At 46.2% G+C, this 22269-nt stretch overlaps 1 protein-coding gene across 4 annotated transcripts in view; it reads left to right on the top strand.

Annotated features, from left to right (window-relative positions):
• The window catches only part of LGR6 (leucine rich repeat containing G protein-coupled receptor 6), a 123117-nt gene that overhangs the window by 76382 nt on the left and 24466 nt on the right, over positions 1-22269 (top strand). For 2 of the 4 annotated variants that reach the window (XM_053607629.1, XM_053607630.1), the window contains 2 exons: positions 2559-2774; positions 6888-6959. In XM_053607629.1, the coding sequence (XP_053463604.1) occupies positions 2559-2774; positions 6888-6959 (288 nt within the window). The remainder of the gene's footprint in view (positions 1-2558; positions 2775-6887; positions 6960-22269) is intronic. The other 2 variants (XM_053607632.1, XM_053607631.1) reach the window with 1 other exon arrangement.

Genomic DNA, 22269 nt, shown 5'->3' with positions numbered 1-22269 from the left:
CCACACGCTGAGAAGCAAAGACCTAAACTAGAGGAAGATCAGATATACTCATAGATGCCTCAGTGAGGTGGGATGATGGGGCCAGCATGACCATGCTGGGATGATGTAACTGTAGGCCTCCGTGGCGGGGTGGACAGACAGGGTATGAAGGGGCAGGGGTGAGGTATCCTGGGAGCATTCCAGGTTGGGGTAGAAATCAACATGAGGTACATAAACGTGGTGACATTGGAGTGTGCTGATGATATAGCATAACAGAATTATATACTTTGGAGCCAGTTGTCTAGGTTTGAATCCTAGCTCTGCCACTTCCGCAATGTATTTAACCTCTCTATACCTCATTTTTCTAATTTGCAAAATATCAACCTCACAGATTATGAAAATGAGTGGTTTAATACGTGTAATACTCTTAGAGCACAGTAAGTGTGTTCTGAGTAAATGAGGGCTTTAACCACATAAGAAGTTAAGATTCAAATATCAAGGTTTGAATTCAAAAATAGAGTTTGAATTCAATCATGGCATTGAGCATCATTCACAGTGGCTCTGCTCTCTCAAGGTCAAGGCCCAGACAAGGCAGTTCTACCTTCTGAGGGTCAGGTAATAAGGATGTTAAAGAGAACGAAGCTCTTTTGAGAGAACACCACGCCCATGGCTAGCTACACGCTCTCTTTCCCACGTGCCATTCCCTCTGCTTGGAACTCTTTCCCACACCTCCCCGCCCGACTGATCCTACTCAGCTACCAGGTCTCCACGTAAGCATGACTTTCTTCTGGAGGCCTTCTTTGTTGCTTTGGACCAGGTGCCCTTGGCCCCATACTTCCCCTGTTGTAGTGTTGCTTTGTGAACATAGGTCTTGTTTTCCCACTGGATTCTAAGCTACATGAGGAAGAAGCTTCTTGGTAGCTGGTGTTCTTGGAACACTGCCTTTGGGGCAGACCTATTGTAAGAGCTTTCTATGTGGGTGCCATCCTCCTCTAGCTTCCAGGTGTAGCCTCTCTGGAGGAGGTGAGTCATATACCTGTCTGTGCCTAGAAACACGTGAGGCATTCTTTAGCATTCCAAGCTCTCACTCCACACCTTATGAACCAGACTATCCTGGGGAAGGGCTTGGGAATTTATATATTCATGAAGCTTCCAGGTGATCCAGCCACAGACAGACCATCAAGGGTACGATGGTGCCATTGGAAGGCCATGTCCAGAGAGACAGGCTTTGCCAGCAGAGGGCACTCAACTGAAGAGTTTTTGGTCCCATCAGGTCAGGTTTGATGTGGGTGGAAAGTCTTTCCTAATTGCAGCTTTCAAGGGGCATCTGGGGGCTTTCACACCCAAGATTGAAGTGTTGAGCCATCTCCCTATGGTGAGCTGGGGACTTTCTCCCAGTGGTGCTTGAGGCTCTTGACAGGGAGAGCACTGGTGAAATGCTCAGAGAAGAGAGAGAAGCACTAGTGGACCTTCTGTAAGCAGGCTTGTGCTGGGAATGAAAGGAAATCACTCTGTCCCATGTTACTGGGGTCCCATCAGTTCTCTTTTAAGTTCAGGATTATGGGGCTGTCAGACCCTTGGACTGTCAGCTGGGGTTTCCTTCCTTGGCTTACGTGCCTTATTCCTGTGTGGGAGAATCATGGCTCAGTGCTAAGCCTCCTTTGCTAAGATAGTAAAGTCCAGGAGTAGATCCATAGTTATAGGTTAGTTTGTCTGGGTCCCAGGGTACCAGCTGCATATAGCAATAGGGTTTCAGCCTAAGTCCCAGACCAGGGGGCAGAGATAGTAGCATACTGATAAAGAATATCATGTCTTGGACAGAACTGTAAAAAGCTAAGATAGGAAGTTTCCTTGTTTTGCTGAGCTGTAAAGATCTTCCAGGGCTTACATGAGTAATTCTTTAGAATTCTACCACCATAGAATCTGTGATTATGCATAGAAAGGATCAGTCACCATGTGTTTGCCTATTCTGAGAAGCAGCAAATCAAATACTTCAACTGTGGATGACCAGAGGAGCAAAAGGCTCTAGGACTTTCTCAGGAGCCCCTTGGTTCCTGGATCCTTGAGGAGACAAGGAAAGGGTGGTACTGGGGATAGGCAACAGGGAATGGGTTACATTTATGGGGAGGATTTTTCTTTGGTTTGGTCCAGAAGAAAGATAGTTCCCTCTGCTAATGCTGGAACAACCGTATTATACAGTCTTGGAATCCACAGGGGAGGGAAGGATAATATCCCACCCAGAGCAAGGGAACGATGGCATAGTTTTGGCAGCTTGAGGGTGTGGGGGAAATACTGATTATCTACAAATGGGCTATGAGTTCAACTTTGGGTCTGAGAGGAAGAGTTGGGGATCATAAATAGAAATGTTTGGCATAAAGGGTCAAGAATTATGAGTTGGAATGGAAGCCAAATATGGGAACGTGAAGAGGTGGGGATATCAATAAATGGTGGCCAAGACACAGTCTCAGTCCCAGGGAACCTTAAAGCCCCTGTTGGGGGCCTGGCTGGCCCAGTCTAGCCCGAAAGCTTGGTATGCATCTTGCCCTGGATTGACCCCTCTCCATCCTCTCTTCCACCAGGCGCCTAGATGCCAACCTCATCTCCTTGGTCCCGGAGAGGAGCTTTGAGGGGCTGTCCTCCCTCCGCCACCTGTGGCTGGACGACAATGCACTCACGGAGATCCCTGTCAGGGCCCTCAACAACCTCCCTGCCCTGCAGGCCATGACCCTGGCCCTCAACCGCATCAGCCACATCCCTGACTATGCCTTCCAGAACCTCACCAGCCTTGTGGTGCTGTGAGTGCGGCTCTGTCCCCCATCCCCAGCCGGGTCCTGCTGGGGCTGGGGGCTGCATGTTGACTTGAGTTGGGTTGGAGCCTTGGCTAGCTTTGCTCTTTTCTGCATGTTGCCGAACCTTCTGGTCTCAGTTTCCCCTTTGTAAGAGGATGAAGGTTACCATTCCCTGTTGACTCCCATAGGTTACCATGAGATCAAATGACATGCAAGCTTATAGAAGTACTGAGAGTCACTAAAGGACCAGGGTAACTATAATCAGAAAATAGGAATTAAGCCATTATTTTCTTGCTATACAAATATAATAACTATACCATGCTAATTGGAATATAAATCAAGAATTTCTTATGTAATTTCCACCATACTTGACAATCAAATAATGCAGTCATACACTTTGGCACAGAGATAGGACAAATTCTTCTCATTTCCCAGGTCTGAAGAAGCAGAGAAAAAGCCATCACTTATAATTAGACAGCAAAGCCCCATCAGGGTAATTACCTGGGAGATAGCATCCCTGGCAGGAATTGGGGACTGGGGTTAAAGCTGCCTTCCCAGTGGGAACTTTAGAGTGCAAATTAGCTCCCAGCTAATTGCTATGAATGATTGGTAAGTTCATAGGGTAATTACTAAGGGCTTGGAGGTCATTTGTAATTGCTTTGAGTTACACTCTAATTGCAGCAGGAACATGGCTCAGGAACATGGGTATTAGTGACTCTGTGAAATGGTAACATTGCCTCCCCTGGTTTTGGAAATCTGGTGTGATTTTCTGAGGCAGGATGCTTAGCTCTATTTGAGAGATGCAAAGGCAGGGATCAATTTGTTTGTTAATTCTCTGTTCTGGGAGATTGGAAAACCAAGATGAATATCCCTGTGGACCACATTCTTCTATTAGGATGACCACAGCCCCTCTTCTCTTGGGAGTCAATGGGAGTATTTGTAAAGGGTAAACAGAACAAGGTGGTTGGCTCTAGCTTTGGAGATATCCCTGTGACTTCAGGAGGGAGTGGGATCAGGTATCTGCAAGGAACAAGATTACTGGAAAAATGAGAACTTCATGATGGGTTTGAGGCAAATGAACAGCAAAAGGCCATTTACAGAGCCCTCACGTGGCATACTGAAGACAAAGATAAATATGAGATGGTGACTGCTATCAGGGATCGAACAGTCTAGTTGAAAGAACAGAATAAATGGGGGGGGAGGAAGAACTAATAATGTAGGGCAACTTAAGCTAACACAACCAGTTGCCAAGTAGAGGTTCATAGTAGCATAGAAGTGGTAGGGAAGAGGGACGCTTCATGGGGAAGGTGAGTGGGCCTGGGCTTGGAAGGATGGTGAAGAGTTGGACAAGGGAACAGAAGGTAGCAATTATTACAGCAGGTAGCAATGAAGGCATGGGAGGAAGGAAAGCCAGGTGTGTTTGGTTACCAGCGAATAGGCCAGTCCGGCCAGAGCAGAGCATGGGAGAAGAGACTAGAAAATTGAGTGGGGACTTGCACTCTCAGAGCAAGGTGTTTGGCTTTTATCTGCCAGTCAGGAAGAGAGCTCAGAGGCTGGATGGGGAACAATGGATGAAGGAGGTCGGAGACTCGAGGCAGGGAGGCCAGTTTGGAGGCTCTTGTGTATCAATCAAAGTCCAGTTAATGGAGGTGGTAGAAGGGATGATCATGATTGTGACGAATGTTTCGAAGGAAGAATAGATCTGATTTAAAGAGGGTGAAAGACCAAGAAGAGGGAGAGTCATGGATGACTCTAAGGTTTGGTTGGGAGCCAGGGGGTTGGCCTCAAAGTTAGGCCTGTTACAGATGTAGGAGGGATGGAGGGAGTAAAAAGTGGCACGGAACTAAGGAAAACCTACTGTGCAGGAACAAAGCTGAAAGAGTATGACTGGTCCCGTTGCACAGTGGAGAGAGGCTGGAAACATTACACCTTTTTCCTTCGCCTGCCTCCAACTCATGGAATGAAAGAGAAAGCCTTCAGGAAGTGACCTGAGAACGGGACAGGAGGTTGGAGAACACTGTCCAGCAGCCATGGGCTGAACTGCAGGAAGGCCCAGAAGGCAGATAAGGAAGACTGCATGTGATAAAAAGCAAGAAAGAAGTTTGGTTCAAGCCAAGGGGTAGGTAGGGCCTAGCTGAAGGTCTGAGTAGACACACAGGGTACAAGGGGCTCCTCTTCAACCCAGACCCTACACTTTTATCAGGCTACTCTGGCATATATGGAACCGTTTCCCTCCACTGCTCTGGCACCACCAAGATCACTAGGTAGCACTTAATCAGACAGCAGTGGCGTCACGTGCATAACCTTGTCTCTTCATCTGGACTATAAGCTCCAATACTGGGCCCAGGCTGGGCTACCAGAGGTGTCAGGACACAAGGGTTGAATTAGTGGTTCAGAGGAGGGAATTGGAGGCTTGAAGCTGAATGTTTAGCTGAGATGGTCTGGACCAGAGATGCTGGGGGAAGAGGAGAGGGATGGAAAATGGAGATAGGAGTCCAACGGGAGGCAGGAAGAATGATAGAGTTTGGTGACCGTCGGGATACAGGCGTGAAAAGAACGGGAAAATTGAAAACCCCTTTGTAAGGGGAGCTAATTCATTTCCAGAAGACAGGAGCTGTGTTTTCCTTGTTGGATCAGAGGCTCCCTGAGGGCGGGAATCTGTCTCCCTTATTGGAACCTCCTGGAGCAGGTGAGCAAGGATGAGAAAGACAGACAGGAGATTTAAATCCCAACGCTCCCAAGACTCCTGTCTTTACCCATCTATGTTGGTTGAGGTTTGCCTGTTGCCTTTATATTTGAGTAACATCTTGGAAGCCAGCCTGATTTTTTCCCCCTTGTCAGTGATTTCCTTTTTCTGCTTTAAGATGTTTTTAAATTCTTGAACTTTAATAGCATAACTAGAATATGTCACAGTGTAGAATATTCTGCGTCCAATCATCCTGGAACAATGTATGCTTTTTAGCTGCAGATTCCATTCTTTCTTCACCTTAGAGAATTTTTTATGTGTTTTTGAATACAACTTCAGTCTCATTTTTTGGATTTTATGCTTCAGAGACATCTTGTATTGAATCACCTTTATGTCTTCATCATTGGTCAGTTTCTGTTTTAACCTTTTTATCTCATTCAACCATACTCACCATGATTATCTCAAGCTTTCTAACAATCAGTTCAATTTTTAGCAGTGTCTACACTATTCTCTGTTTCAAATTCATTGACAAGTGTTTCCAGTAATGTACTGTTGGTCCTCAATTTATTCCCCAACATACAATGTCATTTTTCCTTTCATTTAAAAAAGTTTGTCTTTGAAATATTGTTTTATTGGATTGTTTGTGGCAGAAGGCTATTGTGGATATATTTCTTTTTATTCCTCATTCATTAGTTCTATTTTCTTGTAGGCTTGGAACTTTGTCTTCTGCATCCTTCCTTTTCTCTGTTTCCCTGTTGTATATGTTCATAACTGCCATGAGCTTTCTTTTTTTCTGGCTTGTGCTTGGATAGCTCTTCCCAGTTGTTGTAGCTGTATCACCTTTGGAACCTCCTTAGCCTGGAATAGCTTTCCCTCTGCTTATTCAGTTCACCTGTCCTTCAAGGCTCTGGATTACCACCTCTATAAAGCCTTCCTTGATTCCTCCGGCCTCAGCAATCTCCCTGTTCTCTGAGTTTGTCTGCTGTTCTCTTCAGCTGTAACAAAAAGCCTAGCCTTTAATTGTATGTTGTCTGCAGTGGTCTGATACTGGATTCCATAAGTACCTCTGGCCACTGAGTCAGGCAGGCAGGGTTCTGGGGAGCAGGGCCATAGAAGAAGCTTCTGATTTGAGTCCCTCTGACATCAGGCCTGTCTCCTAGAGCTTAGTGGGAGCTTGTTTTAGCCTTGACCTAAGGCCCTCCTCCTTCAATAGGAAGTCAAAATGGGGTAGCCTGTGGTTAATCTACTCTTAAAGATTATGGCTTAAGAAGTCAGTCTTGGCTGGTCAGTTTGTTCCTGGAGACAAAGGGCTGGACCATGAGGTCATTCTATGTTCCTGCTTCCACTTTCCTACTCATGTCACTGTGTACTCTCCCATCACCTGGGCTCCTGATGTGGGCATCCATTCTGATGTGTCTTTCCTTCCCACACAGGCATCTGCATAACAACCATATCCAGCATCTGGGAACCCACAGCTTTGAGGGGCTGCACAATCTGGAGACACTGTAAGTGTTGGAGTCGTAGTCAAACTCTGTCCTGCCTGGTGAGGGAAACCGGGCATCCTGGGGCAGTGGGGAGTGGACAGAGGGAAAGACTTGGATGCCTGGGCTCTGGCCCCAGGCTTGCTCACCCACATGCCCCTCCCTGGCACTTTCCCCAGTATGTCACTCAGAATGAATTCCTTCCTCCTCCAAGTGGGCAGAATATGTCTTCTGGGAGTTCAGAATGGCCCGGGGAGTGGGAACCCAGGATCCCTGCTGGCAGAGACCACCAAAATAAAAGAAAATTTTGGACAGAAGTGGAAACTGCAAGGAGAAGCTCAAGGAAATAGAAAATTAAGACTGGGGAATAGCAGGCTTGGGGGTGGGGCTGGGGCTGACTCCATGGCAGTTTTGACATCTGTTTAAGGGTGGCTGATGACAGAAGGGAGAGTAATACCACAGAGTAATGCTGGGACTGTTTGCCAATTGATCTAACTAGCTACATGATTAATGGGGAGATGGCCCATTCAATGCTCCAGCCTGACTATAAAAAGCACCCAAGCTGTTGACTCTTAAAAAGCCATATTATTCACACATCATCATCCTGGAATTCAGTTAAGGTCAGAATGCACCCAAACCCTCCCATCATTTCCTCTGGAGTGCCGCCAAGCCCCGCAGAGTGGGCTGAATGGGCCCCACTTGAGCAAACAACTGGCTGGGCTCTCTAAGTGTGGCTGGCCGTGCCAGCTGGGGTCCCTCAGTGCCCATGAGGGAATGGGCTGTCACAGCCACCTGGTGCAGGCTTAGGAGGGCGTGCTGGGGTGACAGACAAGGAGACAGGTCATCAAGTGTGGGCCACTGAGGTTGGGGAAAGGTTCATGGTATCAGAGAGATGGTCTCCTGCTACACCACCCCTTCCACTCATAAACAATTCCCCCATCTCATCCCCCCACCCCACACAAATACCCCAGAGCATTGCTACAGAGGGGAGAGATTTTTCAAGAATCCAAAGCAGAAGAGAAGAAAATGTTGGAAGACCAGTTATGGCCTTGGAAGCAACACGTTGGGAAAACCATCTGGCAAACACTGTCTATCCCAGGAGCCCTCAGCTGTCAGCATTTGTGGTTGTGTGGGGACAGGGAATGGGGAAGCTAAGGCCAAAGCCCCACTCCTCTTTTCTGTAGGCACCATACCCGGGACCATGGCAGAAGACAGGGCAAAGTCAGGCCTGGCTCTCCTGCCTTGCTCCCTCCAGCTGACTGGGGCTGAGTATGCAGGAGTGCCCAGCCTGGAGGCAGGAAAGTTGGAACCTCTCCCTGCCACTTTGTGTGATTGCGCTTGTTCCCCTTTAGCTTAATAGACAGTTGGACAGTAATGCTGGATAGTCTAGCTCACTCAGTCAACATATGAGGAAACTGATGTCCAGGGAGGCAGCATGGCTCATCCAGAGTTACTCCCTCAGTTATGGCCAGAGCAGATCTTCAGGTTAATAAGAAAACATACAGGAACATCCCTGGGGTAGTGCCCTGCCATCCTCCTTCATCTGGGTCATGAATTGTGTGAGCCTGCTATTGCTAGATGTTGGAGGATCTGAGATGTAAGAGAGGGTCACTGCCCCACGGTTGCCCACCTCGGGAGTTATGAGAGCTTTCAGTGCAGCGTGTGGAGTTGCTGAGCCTCCAGCAGGGCAGGAGAGAGTCCAGTGCCTTGGGCCCTGGCCCTGGCATGTGGGCGCTGTTAGCTGTGCTGGGAAATCAGGTGGGGAGAGGGCACATACACTGGGTGCGGGTTGGCACCGCTAAAAAGCCATCTAGCAGCTGTTTCTTCACTTTTGGGGCACGCTGCCTAATTCTTTCTCAATTAGCCTCTGGATTGCTGTGCAGGGCATTTGGCTCAGCTGGTGCTGGCTGGATAACAGAGCCATCCTGCCGCTAAGCACCCACTGTACCTTTCATCTACAGGAGTGCTTGGCTCCATCACACAAGGCCCAAGGCCTGCACCCACTTTACAGATGGGAAAGCCAAGACTAAGAGATAAGAAAAAGTTCCTTCCCTAAATAGTGTGGAGGCAGAATAGCCTGGTGGTGAAGCCTTTAGTGTCAGCCTGGGGTACATGCCAGGTCTACCAGCTGGGTGACCTTGTCAAGTCATTTGCCTCTGTGAATCTCAGTTTTCTAATCTGCACCAAAATGCACTAGGAACACTGCTCCAGCAGGGGTGGAATGTGAATTAAATGAGATGATGTGTGTGAAGTTCCCACAGAGCAAGGGCAAGCTGTAGAGGAGCCTGTCCTGTACCCCTTCTCCTTCCCCTCCCCAGCCCCTCCTCTGAGGGCCTCCACCTCAACAACACCCCTTTCCTCCCCACTCGTGATGGGTAAGCTCTTCTTCCAACTTTTGATCTCCAATTAAAAGGGGGGAAAGTGTATTCTTTACTCTCTATTCCCCAGAGCATTTGCTGGGGAGCCTGTAGGGGCAGCCAGGTTGGGGGTGGGGAGGAGTAGCTGGGAGAATAAAAGGAGAAAGAAATGATATTCGCAGTCAAACCTTTTAATTGTTGCATAATCAGTTATTACTCCGGAGCTTTTCATGTGAGCTTCTCACTGGAAGGGTATTTCTCCCTCAGGCCCCGTAAATCTCTGCCATTTAGACCTCTCTCATCTCCAGCAGCAGAGGGAAGATCAAACCGCTGTGGCCCAAGCTGTGGTTTGGCTGGAGCTGTGGTTTGGCTCGTCTACAGACTCTTACAGGAGAGAGCCGCCCCCAGCCATTCCACCTGGGGAGGAGGGGCCAGGTGTGGGCATGCGCACACGTGGGCACACAGGCACCCCTAGCTGCACAGCCGATGGCCCAAGCCTATATGACCCTCACTCCACATAGACACTGCACCCCGCAGCCCAGCACAGCACAGAGATGCCCAGCAAATGCGTCTGCAGCAACAATAGCCTGTGTTGTGCCTTCAGCTCTGGAAACAAGGCTGTCTGGCTTCCAGCCCTGCTCCACCTCTGCAAGCTGGGCCAGCTGAAGCAAGCAGCCTTACCTTTGTGAGCCTTGCTTTCTTCATCTGCACAATGGGCTACCTCAAAGATGAGAAGTCAGAGAGAGAGATGTATACCATACTCTTTTACTTTTAAAGAGCTAGGCAAATCCAGGTGATTGGGGTAGGGTTAAGGGGCTGGGTGCCCTTTAGCCCTCTCTCCTACTGAGTAGATCAAATCATGTAAACCCCACACGGGACCCTAGACACAAACCTTGATACCCTCTGAGGAAGTGTGGCCTTAAAGGAAGGAGGCTCCCAGGACATTTCTCTTGATATAGTCATCACTATTCCAGATTTTGCCAAGAAACCTCAGCCAGAGGCAGACAGGACATGCTTTGTCCTGTACCCACTGCTCCTAGTCCCATAATGAGGATGACCCATGACTTGTTTAGAAAGTCAAAATTAGAGATGGTCTAGCCCTCAGCCTATAAGAGATAGTATTTCCTGCACTTTCCAGATCAGACCGAATTGAGATTTGGAGTGAGTTGCCCAAGTTACTATAGTTTGTAAGTGATGATAAACCAGTAGAAGCCATACCTTTCCCTTCATACGACATTGCTCTGTTCAGCACTAGCTCCGTCAAGGTCAGATCAATCATTGGATTTCCCAGGTATCCGGATTGAGAAATAAGAGAAAGCGCGATGAAGAACAATTCTGGGAAGGTCCCAGAAGGCCTCAGAGGCCTGAAACCAGGTGTATGTGCCCCTAGGTATGTGCTTGGAGGCCAGGGGAAGCTATTCCAGCCTGGCAGCTATTGATCCTCAAATTCCAGGATATACTGAGCATCTTTCTGTTTTGCCAAAAAAAAAAAAAAATAGTCCAGCAGCCATAGTTACATCCTGAGGGGCCCATTCTCCCTAGATCTGGGAACTTGATGCCTGCAACTCAACTAGAACCCAGAGAAGGCAAGGTTCAGTATGAATCTGAAGACAACAGTATCTCACCTCCCTCGGGCCTCAGTGATGATCTCTGGGCCTTGTTATAACCTCATTAAACAAATCAAGCCCAACTGGAGGCCCGCGCTGACTGGACATCTCCCTTTGGAGGAGAGCCTAGGGCCTAGTAAGAACAGAAACTTCTGGCCTCAGCTCCCTCTCTAAATCAGGAACAGTGTTCAACAAGGATCTTGGATTAGAGTAGGGCAGGGCAGGAATTTATAGAATTCTGCCTTGTAATAAAAAATTGTACATTCCATGTTAAACCTCCTCTGGTGATAGATGCTCTAGTGATCCAGCAGCCGTGGCTGGAAAATGTTCCTCTGTCTCTGTGTCACTGAAACTACTAATACCAACAGGTTTCACTCTAAACTGGTTCTGACTTGGTCCTGAAAGTATCCAGTCACTCTTCACTCCTGGCCCTGGTGGTCAGCCTTTGGCCATGGACACGCCACTGAGATTCTCTCAGGGCTTGGGGTTATGCCTGAGGTAGAATGAGGATGGGACTTTAATAGGCAGACCTAGATTGAAAACCCTGCCTCTGCCACCATATATGATATATACAAGTCACTTGACCTCCCAAGAGCCATGGTTTTGACAAAGAGAAAATGGGGATGATATTTTATAATTCAGAGCATTGTTGCAAGGATCACTTTTTTTTTTTTTGAGACAGAGTCTCAAACTGTCACCCTGGGTAGAGTGCTATGGTATGACAGCTCACAGCAACCTCAAACTCTTGGGCTTAAGTGATTCTCTTGCCTCAGCCTCCCAAGTAGCTGGGACTACAGGCGCCCGCCACAATGCCCGGCTATTTTTTGTTGCAGTTGTCATTCTTTTAGCTGGTCCGGGCCAGGTTGGGCAGCGCCCGTAGCTTAGTGGGTAGGGCACCAGCCACATACGCCAAGGCTGGCGGGTTCAAGAATCACATTAAATCATATAACTTCGCAGGATGCCTGGAAGCCATGGGACTTAAATTATGTTGGCTTCTCTTTCTGGTCCTCCCATTTAGTGTCAGATGGAATGTGTCCTAAAGTGGCAGGAGGATGTTACCTTGGGGTGTCATTTCACAGTCTACATTCTATGACTCATCTCTATAGGATGAATAAGAATTCCCAGGCAGTCGGGGCATGGCTACTGTATTATTTAATAGTTTCCTATGGCTGCCTAATAAATTACCACAAACTGGGTGGCTTAAAAGAAAAAAACCAGCAATTTACTCTCCTACCATTCTAGATGTCAGAAGTCCAAAATTTGGGTGCTGGCTGGTTGGTGTCTTCTGCAGGGTGTGAGGCAGAATCCACTCCTTGCCTCTTTCCTGGTTTCTGGTGGCTGCTGGCAATCCTTGACATTCCTTGGCCTGTACACCCATCACTACAATCTCTGCCTCCGTTTTCACATTGCCTTTTGTGTGTGTGTGTCTCTTCCGTGTGTCTGTTCTTATAAGAAGCTTGTTGGATTTAGGGCCCACCCTGTTCATCCAAGATAATCCTATCTTGAGATCCTTAATTCCTTCTGTAAAGGCCCTCTTTCCAAATAAGGTCACATTCACAGGTACCAGGGTTTAGGGCGTAGATTTATCTTTTGAGGGCTGCAGTTCAGCCTGCTACAGCTACCCACTGACAGACTCTGAGGCAGAGCCCTCAGGGACAGGCTAATGGGTAGGGCAGAGGTTCAGAAAAATCTTGTCTATTTTACCTTCTTACTTCAAGGCAAATGTGTCATTCTACTAGTCACTGGGCAGATAACAATCCCCTGTAGTCAAAAAACTTAGAAATACTTTTTTTTCCTCAAAGACTATTTCATCTCATATCTCATTTATCCCTCCAACCACTTGTTAAGGAAGACAAGGCAGGAATTGTGTATTTTCTTTTTCTTTTTCTTTCTTTTTTGTTTTTTTCAGAGACAGAGTCTCACTTTATCGCTCACGGTAGAGTGTCGTGGCATCACAGCTCACAGCAACCTCCAACTCCTGGGCTTAGGTGATTCTCTTGCCTCAGCTTCCTGAGTAGATGGGACTACAGGTGCCCATCACAACACCCAGCTATTTTTTTGTTGCAGTTTGGCCTGAGTTGGTTTGAACCCTCCACCCTCAGTATATGGGGCCAGTGTCCTACTCACTGAGCCACAGGCGCTGCCCAGGAATTGTGTATTTTCATGTTACAGACAGGGAAACCAAGGCAGAGAGTAGATGACTTGCCCAAGGTCACCCAGGTTAATTAAAAGCCAAGGATTAGAACTTGGGTTTCTCTGCTGTTGGCCCAATGTCAGCCCATCAGGTCGCACTGCCTCTTGAGACTAAGAAGCGAGAAACTCTTTCCTCACCAGTTCTTAATCATCTTACATTTGTGGGTTTATTAGCTGCAAATTTGTGGGGTTTTGTGGCTTATGGAGGAATTTATTGTTCCATATAAAATGTTTCTTTTTCTGGCTCCCCCTGCAGAACCACTAATGACTTTTAACAGGCAGAAAATTGAGCTGCCCAATGAGTTTGTCTTGATTTCTGGGACCATGACAAGTTATTAATAGTTCTTCCCAGCACAACATTCCCTTTCCCATTGCCCTGGCATTGGAGGTAGCCAAGGTCACCACTCCTGTCACTGCTGCCCCTTCCTCCCCTACTGGCAATGGAGCCAAAACTTCCGCTCTGAACTCTCCACTCTTTCCCTTGACTGGCTCCCACAGGCGCCCCAGCCAGCTGCTCAGGGACAGAGAAGGAAGGGAGGTGAAGAGGAATGGGGAGGTTGACAGGTTCCTTAGTAGATGCTGTGAACAGAAATTTGGTTTGGGTCTGGCCCTCCCATATCTGCAAGAATGGGGAACTGGTAAGAATTAATGATTACCACTCTCTTTTTTTCTATTTCTTTAGACCTATTCATTCTGTAAATAGTTACTGAGTTTCTACGATGTGCCAAGCCATCATTATAGGTACTGGGAAAACATTTATAAACAACAAAAGGGTAGCCCCTGCTATTGCAGAGACTAAAGGATTCTAGAAGGCCAGGCACAGTGGCTCATGCCTGTAATCCTAGCCCTCTGGGAGGCTGAGGCAGGTGGATGGCTTGAGCTCAGGAGTTGAGACCAGCCTGAGCCAGAGTGAGATTTCGCCTCTAAAAATAGCTGGGCACCGTGGCAGGTGCCTGTAGTCCCTGCTACTTGGGAGGCTGAGGCAAGAGAATCGCTTGAGCCCAAGAGTTTGAGGTTGCTGAGCTGTGACACCATGGCACTCTACCCCGGGTGACAAAGTGAGACTCTGTCTCAAAAAAATAAAAATAAATAAAAGAAAAATAAAGGGTTCTAGACCAGAAGTCCTGAGTTCTTTCAAATTTATCACTAATGTGCTATCCCCAGCATTTCTGACCTTGTCATCCTAACTCCTTAACTTTGGTGTGCCCCAAGTCTCAACTTTTTGTTTTTTTTGAGACAGAGTCTCACTTTGTTGTCCTCAGTAGAGTACCATGGCGTTGTCATAGCTCAGAGCAACCTCAAGCTTCTGGGCTTAAGTGATCCTCTTGCCTCAGCCTCCCTAGTAGCTGGGACTACAGGCACCCACCACAATGTCCAAGTAGTTTTTCTATTTTTAGTGGAGACGGGGTCTCGCTCTTGCTGAGACTGGTCTCGAGCTCCTCAGCTCGAGGGATCCTCCTGCTTTGGCCTCTCAGAATGTTAGGATTACAAGTGTGACCCACCATGCCCAGCCTTTCCAAGGCTCAGCTTGTATTTACACTCTCTCCCTCTGTGTTCTCATTTAGTCTCATGGCTTTCAATACTATGTATTTGCTGATGACCCAAGCCTGGACCTATCTCCTGAACTCCAGACTTACATATCCAAAGGCCTTCTTTAATGTGTTCAGACGGATATTGGACAGACATTCAAACTGAACCTGAACCCATCCCACCAGAAGACTTCCCCAGCTCAGTGATGGCAGCTTTATTCTTGCATTTATGGAAGTCCAAACTTTGGAGTCATTCAGAAAAACTCTTTTGGCTGGGCACAGTGGCTCACACCTATAATCCTGGCACTCTTACAGGCCGAGGAGGGTGGATGGTTTGAGCTTAGGAGTTTAAGACTAGTTTGAGGAAGAGTGAGACCGGTCTCTACTAAAAATGGAAAATTATGGTTATGGGGGGGAAACAGAAAGAGGGAAGGAGGGAGGGGGGTGGGGCCTTGGTGTGTGTCACACTTTATGGGGGCAAGACATGATTGCAAGAGGGACTTTACCTAACAATCACAATCAGTGTAACCTGGCTTATTGTACCCTCAATGAATCCCCAACAATAAAAAAAAAAAAAAAAATGGAAAACCTGGCCAGGCATTGTGGCAGTCAGCTGTGGTCCCAGCTACTGGGGAGGCTGAAGCAAGAGGATCTCTTGAACCCAAGAAACTGAGGTTGCTGTGAACTATGATGATACCATAGCACTCTACCCAGGGCAACAATGAAATTTTGTCTCAAAAACAAAAACAAAAACGAAAACAAAAAACAACTCGTTTTCTCTCAAATTCTACATTCAAGCTGTCAGCCAACTCCATTGGCTCCATCTTTAAAATTTATTAAAACTCTGGTCTTAGTGAGTGGCTCACGCCTGTAATCCCAGCATTTCAACTTGGGAGGCCAAGTTGGGAGGATTGCTTAAGACCAGCCTGGGAAACATAGCAAGACCCTGTGTATTTTTTACATGTAATAAAATATAATTAGCCAGGTGTAGGTGTACTTGTAGTCTCAGTTACATGGAAAGCTGAGGCAGGAGGATCACTTGAGCCTAGGAGTCAGGATTACTGACAGTTGTACTATTATCATACAACGCTGCCCTGTCTGGGCAGCACAGTGAGACCCAATGTCTCAAAAAGAAAGAAAGAAAGAAAAAGAATCAGAATGCTTCTCATCCTTCCACTGCCACCCTACGAGTCCAAGCCACCATCATTCTCACACCTAGGTAATTGCAATGGCCTCTTATCTATTCATTCTGTTTTCATTCCTGTCACTCTGCAATGTTTTCAACATAACAGCCAGAGTGACTCTTTAAAAATACAAATCAGATTATGTTACTCTTCTGTTCAAAACTCTCCAGTAGTTTCCTATCATACTCCAGAAAAAAACAACAACAACAAAATTCTAGCCTGGCCCACAAAGTGTCAGATGCACAGCCCCCCGTGCCTCTCTGCTCTCATCCCTTCCTCAATCTACTCCAGGCACAATGGTCTCCTTGAATACAACCGGATTTGCCTTGGCACTGGCTGTTCCCTTTGTCCGGAATGTTCTTCCCACCATTATCCATATGATTCACTTCCTCGGTTCCTTCAAAACTTTGCTGAAATATCATCTTTTTATTGAGATCCTCCCTGATCACAACTTAGCAACGTCCATTCCTAGCACTGTCCATCTTCTACTTAATTTTTTCCATAGCACTTAATGCAATCTGATCTCCTAATTTATTTACTTATTTAGCTGCCTGTCTCCTACTTCTCTATGAGTTTTTCCGCTTTTGTATTTGCAGTACCTGACCCAGGTGCCTGGCATAGGTAAGGTAACTCAGTAAATGTTTATTGAACAAATTGGTGGATTTATGAGCCCCAGCAAACCTCTGTTCCTCTCTGGGCTTCAGCTTCCCCATCTGTACTAGGAGGGCGTTGGAATGTCTAATGTCTAATGTTCTTTCCAGCTCTGCAGTCTCCAGCCCCAACCTCTCCCCTGAACACTAGACTTAAATATTTGCTAGTTGGTCCTGTCATTGCCCAGGAGCTGGCACAGATGTCCCATGTGTTCTAACTTGGAAAAGTGTCCTACATGTGTACTGAACCCACAGGGATGGTCTCTCAGCCCTGCCTTGGGACACAGTCACCTTCCCATAAGTTTTGAGTTGTTCAGAATCGCAGGGCCCAAGTTTTTGATCAATGAGTTGAATCACTAGAAATGATCTTCAGGCCACATTCTGCTGTGGCCAGGAGCCCTTCTGAGCCTTCAGGTCCCTTGCTTAGTGAGCCCCTGGCATCCAGGTGGGAAGGGTGTTGAAACAGGCATCTGATTACATCTAGGGAACTGGACCCTGTTGTGGGCATCACATGTTATGAGGGACCAGCACTTTCCAGGGGAGGAGGTAAGGTGTGAAATGTCTACAAAATGCAATTCAAAGAACTAGGGAGAAGCCTTGGGTGGAGTATGATTATCGTCTTTGGAGGACACAATACACATGTTTTATGGTTTTCTAGCTGACGGGATGAGGGCCAAGGGAGGAAGTGGAGGTGGCACCCTAACTCAGGAGGAGGAAGGATTGCTTAATCTGCAGAGTGGTATTAGACGCCCAGCATGGTCAGTGGGGGCCCTGCCATTTAGATACTCCTAGAAGAAAATAGATCCCCATCTGACCAGAAACTTGGAGAGGATTCCTGCTGTGGGGGCAAGTTGGACTGTTACCTTTTACCACCCTAGGCTTGTATAATGCCAGGTGCTTCATTAGGGCAGGGCAACAAGTAATCTCAGTATCAGAGATCAGCAGCTTCCACTAAAATCAGCACCGCTGCTGCTTCAGGTAGATTCTGAATTTCCTCTCTGGCAAGGAAGAGAATGCAGGTGGCAAGAAGGTGGGTGTGTCTGTGTGTCTCAATAGAAACTGATGACAATTTCAATAATTGCTGCGTTTATTAATGGGTGGCCGTTTATGTAGGCTGTTTAGAAAGTAAGACAATACTGTTAGTCATAAAGTTTTTGTTGGTTCCTGGCTCACCAAGTCATCTGCTCCAAGCACGTGGAGTCCAATTTAAGACAGAGGCTCTGTCTGCAGTGTGGGAAAAGCAATTAAGACATGCATTCGTTGTGCTGGCTTGTTTTTGTTCTAGGCCTTTGGGAGATAAAAATGGCTCAGAGTTTACAATCTATCCGAAATTTCTTTGTTTTGTGTTTCACACGGGGAAGCTGGGCTCACATGAGTTAATTCTCCCATGTGCCCTTATCTATGATCTACTAATAAACACAAATATTAGCCTTGAGAATAAAAGTGTAAGTGAGGCCAATTAATGATATTCATCTTTCTTAATTGCTGTGAAAAGTGGATAGACCAACTTGTGTACTGACAGTTGTAATGTTTAAAGAATGGAAGTGTCTGTTCTAGTGTCTGATGTCGAGTAAAAAGAAGAGGTGAAAGGAATTGGCATTATTTGAACATCTTCTCTGGGCCAATCTCTGGACCAGGTGAACAGAGCACCCTGATGAAGAAACAAGCTGAAAAGATTAAGTGACTTGTTCGAGGTGATCCTGTTGGTACACAGAAGGCAAGAGCTCCTTCTGCTCTAACTCAGAAACACAAAAAGACATCTAACTGCCAAATCATAATCATTTGGCTTTCATATGCTTATAAACACCTGAAGAAACTCCAGCAGAAGCCAGATCTTCCTCCAGCATTTATCCTCTGTCCCTAAAACTTTTTTCTTAGCCCTGCTATTTGGAGCCTAGCCAGGATCCAATTCTGTGTAGCACATAGGAAAGTGGTTTTAACCAGGAGCCAAGAAGCCTAAGTTTGTAGTCCTGGCTCTAGGACTTGCAGCAATTAACCTTCTCTCTCCAAGTCCCAGTTTCCTGATCAATAAAAGAAAGGGACTGGATGAGATGACTGTAAAATCCTGTCAGCTCTGTCCTCTAAATCTACAGTGAACCCCCTGAGATCTCAGGAGTTGACCATTTCTACCCAGCCTAATAGAAAGGTCCTTGAGCTGTTCGGGGCTGGGCTTTCTTCTCTGCTAGTTTTACAGATTGCATGGGTTTGCATCAGTTTTGGTTAGATTTGGCTAGAAATGGCTAAGCAGATGAAGGGGCAGATTACTAGGGACAGCTGCAGTGCCAGGCTGTGCTCTGGTTAGAGCTGGGAATGATTTCCCTTTAACCTCAGCCCTTCCCCATCTGCTTCCAGCTCCCAGGGCAAAAGACGAACTCTTTCCTGGGATCCTAGCTGATTCTGGAATATTAAAGATAATAGATTCTAGATGTAATCTGATGTTTGGCTCTATATAAACATTAGCATGAGTAAGCTTAGAAATTAACACCTAGCTATTTTAATCAAAATCATCATCCATGGCTCAGCACCTGTGGCTCAAGTAGCTAAGGCACCAACCACATACACCTGAGCTGGTGGGTTAGAATCCAGCCCTGGCCCTCCAAACAACAATGACGGCTGCAACCAAAAAATAGCTGGGCGTTGTAGCGGGCGCCTGTAGTCACAGCAACTTGGGAGGCAGAGGCAGGAGAATCACTTGAGCCCAGGAGTGGAGGTTGCTGTGAGCTGTGATGCCATGGCCCTCTACCCAGGGTGACAGCTTGAGGCTCTGTCTCAAAAAAAAAAAAAAAAAAATCAAAATCATCATCCAAAATCAACAAAACCAGCAGCACATTTTAGTATGTTTTCTATAATTCACAAGGCCTGATCCCTGGGCCAGTGAATGGAACACAAGCCTCATTTCACAATCACTACGACACTGACACGCATGGAGTAAGGCCTTATCTGTCTCCCAGGTAAAAGCCAAGGTCCCCTATTTACTTCTTAATATCCTCTTCTCACGTGTCAAAAATTGTCCCCAATCTCAGTTACATACTAACTCTTCCCTCCCACTATTGGTTCTTTTCTTCCATTAGCAAAGTCCTTAACTTTATTTGATAGCTGAGAAGGCTTAATCAAATTTAACTTGGAAAAATTATACCCCATACCTCAACAGTTCACAAAGATTAAATAGCAGTTATTATTGCTTAAAGCCCAACTCTAATTAATCTCAGTTATTTTATTTATTTCATCTTCACTGAAAACCATGTGCTGCCACAAGGACATAGCCTCTTGCCATTTTTTTTTTTTTTTTTTTGTAGAGACAGAGTCTCACTGTACCGCCCTTGGTAGAGTGCCATGGTGTCACATGGCTCACAGCAACCTCTAACTCTTGGGCTTACGTGATTCTCTTGCCTCAGCCTCCCGAGCAGCTGGGACTACAGGCGCCCGCCACAACGCCCGGCTATTTTTTGTTGCAGTTCAGCCGGGGCTGGGTTTGAACCCACCACCCTCGGCATATGGGGCCGGCGCCCTACTCACTGAGCCACAGGCGCCGCCCACCTCTTGCCATTTTACATCATCTGTACTTGATATGGCACCATACTATTTTACATCCTCAGGAGATGTTTGCTGTTAACAAGGGTTCTTCCCAATTGCCTTAGTTTTGAAGAATTTAAGATTAAGCACTGTATTGTTCATTTTAACAATTGAATTATTATTGTCTTACCAAATATTTCTCCTAAATGGGAATTATTTGGTCATTATTAATCACATTTCTAACACCATAGATTCTTAAGGCAAGGAGCTGCCTTGGCCTCCCAGAGTGCTGGGATTACAGGTGTGAGCCACTGGGCCTGGCCAGTTCTGTTTAAATAACACCAGATTCTTCCGGGATTAACAGTGCCTAGGGTGTTTCCATTTGTATAGTATACAAAAACAAAGATAGAACTGATCATCTTCATAATTGAGCCACATGATGTCTTTACATGAGAGGACTAGAAAAGCATATCAAAGAATTATTGTTACGGAGTGGCCTTGACATAAATACTGTTAGATTTGGTAGTCAATAATATTTCAAGTTCTTCTTTTTCCTGGAGTATGGATAGCACTTTCTCACCCCATTGAAGTTGCCTTATGACATTTTTGACCAATAAAATTTCAGCACTACTAAGTGATGTTACGTGTACTTTACGTAAGTTCTTTTCCTTCTGCCACAGTGGCCAGTAACATCCTATGTGACAGAACCTCTGCTATCCTGTGCCTCTCAGTAAGGATAACAATGAATAGAGATCCCAATCATTCTGTGACTGACATGAATTACATCAACCCGTATGAATTTGCAGTATCTCTACTTCAAAAATTGTTAAATACTGGAATTTCAAGTAATTCAACCCAATGAACACAAAATAAACTCATTTTAAGCCACTAAAATAAATAAATAAATAAATAAAGATAATAGACTATAAAGCCATGGATGAATTTTCCAGCTGAAGTTTAGGTATCACAAGCCATTCTGCAATGAAAGACTCAAGCCAAGCCTGGTGCCAGGGGATGCCTTCCCTGAAGTCACTAAGAACCTACATGTTAAAATCTAATCCCAAAGAAAAAACAGTGCCCTGAAGCAGCCAGCTACCAAAGAAGCCCTCCTCTAGAGACCTTGCACAGCAAGTTCAAATGATCATCTTCAGCAATGTTGTGGCCCTGTCCCTGGGCTGCAGGAGATTTAAAAGTGAACCCATAGACGTCCTGACTTTGACAAGCTGCCCGTCTCATGGGAGAGACAATATGCAGGCCAATGACCCAACTCTGAACTCACACTGCCTAGGCTTCAAGCCTGGCTCTTCCACTACTAGTTGTGGGACTGTGGTCAAGTGATGACCTCCCTCCATGCCTCAGTTTCTCATCTGCAAAGTGGAGGTCATTATGGTACTTACTTCAAAGAGTTGGCATGGGAATTAAATGGATTCATATATGTAAATCACCTAGAACCATAACTGTTACGTAGTAATAACTATTATTACCTCCACCATCATTACCAGTCTAATGCTATGCATGCAAAGGAAGAAAATACCAGAAAAATGCCGAGAGAGGGAGTGAATTATTCTGTCTGCTGGGATGGGGTTAGATTCAGGGAGAAAGGTATATTTGAGCCATACTTCAAGGGATGATTAGGATTTCAGTGGCTGAAGTTGTGGGAAAAGGGCATTCCAGGCTGAGGATGTGAGGGGCATAAATAGCTACATAAGGGTGTGAAATGACACAACCCCCTGAGAGCTGAAATGGCAGATGAAACTGAAGGATTAGTTAAGGGCATCAGCTCTTTCAATAGCAAAGTGACAGTTTTGCTTTCCTTCTTGCTTTCTTCCCCCCCGCCCCGCCCATTCCTCCCTCCCTTCCTTTCTTCCTTCCTTCTTTCTTTCTTGAGACAGGGTCTTGCTTTGATGCCCAGTCTGGAGTCCAGTGGTGTCATCATATCTTACTGCAGGCTAAAACTCCTGGGCTCAACTGATCCTACTGCCTCAATATACCGAGTAGCTAGGATTATAGGTGCACCCACCATGCTTGACTAATATTTTTATTTTTTGTCAAAATGAGGTCTCTCTATGTTGTCCAGGGTAGCCTAGAACTCCTGGCCTCAAGTGATTCCCCTGCTTTGGCCTCTGAAAGTATTGAGATTACAGCCGTGAGAAATCACCCTCTACTGGTTTTGCATTATAAAAAGATCTTTCTGGCAGACGTATAATAGCTAAGAGTTTGTGGGCTCCAGACTCAAAAGGTTCAAATCCTGGCTGTGACACTTAGGTAGGCTACATTGCTGTAACAAATAGACCAAAACAT

The sequence above is a fragment of the Nycticebus coucang genome, chromosome 10, assembly GCF_027406575.1.
Source record: "Nycticebus coucang isolate mNycCou1 chromosome 10, mNycCou1.pri, whole genome shotgun sequence".
Lineage (NCBI taxonomy): Eukaryota > Metazoa > Chordata > Mammalia > Primates > Lorisidae > Nycticebus > Nycticebus coucang.
This window is presented reverse-complemented; position numbering and strand designations above follow the sequence as displayed.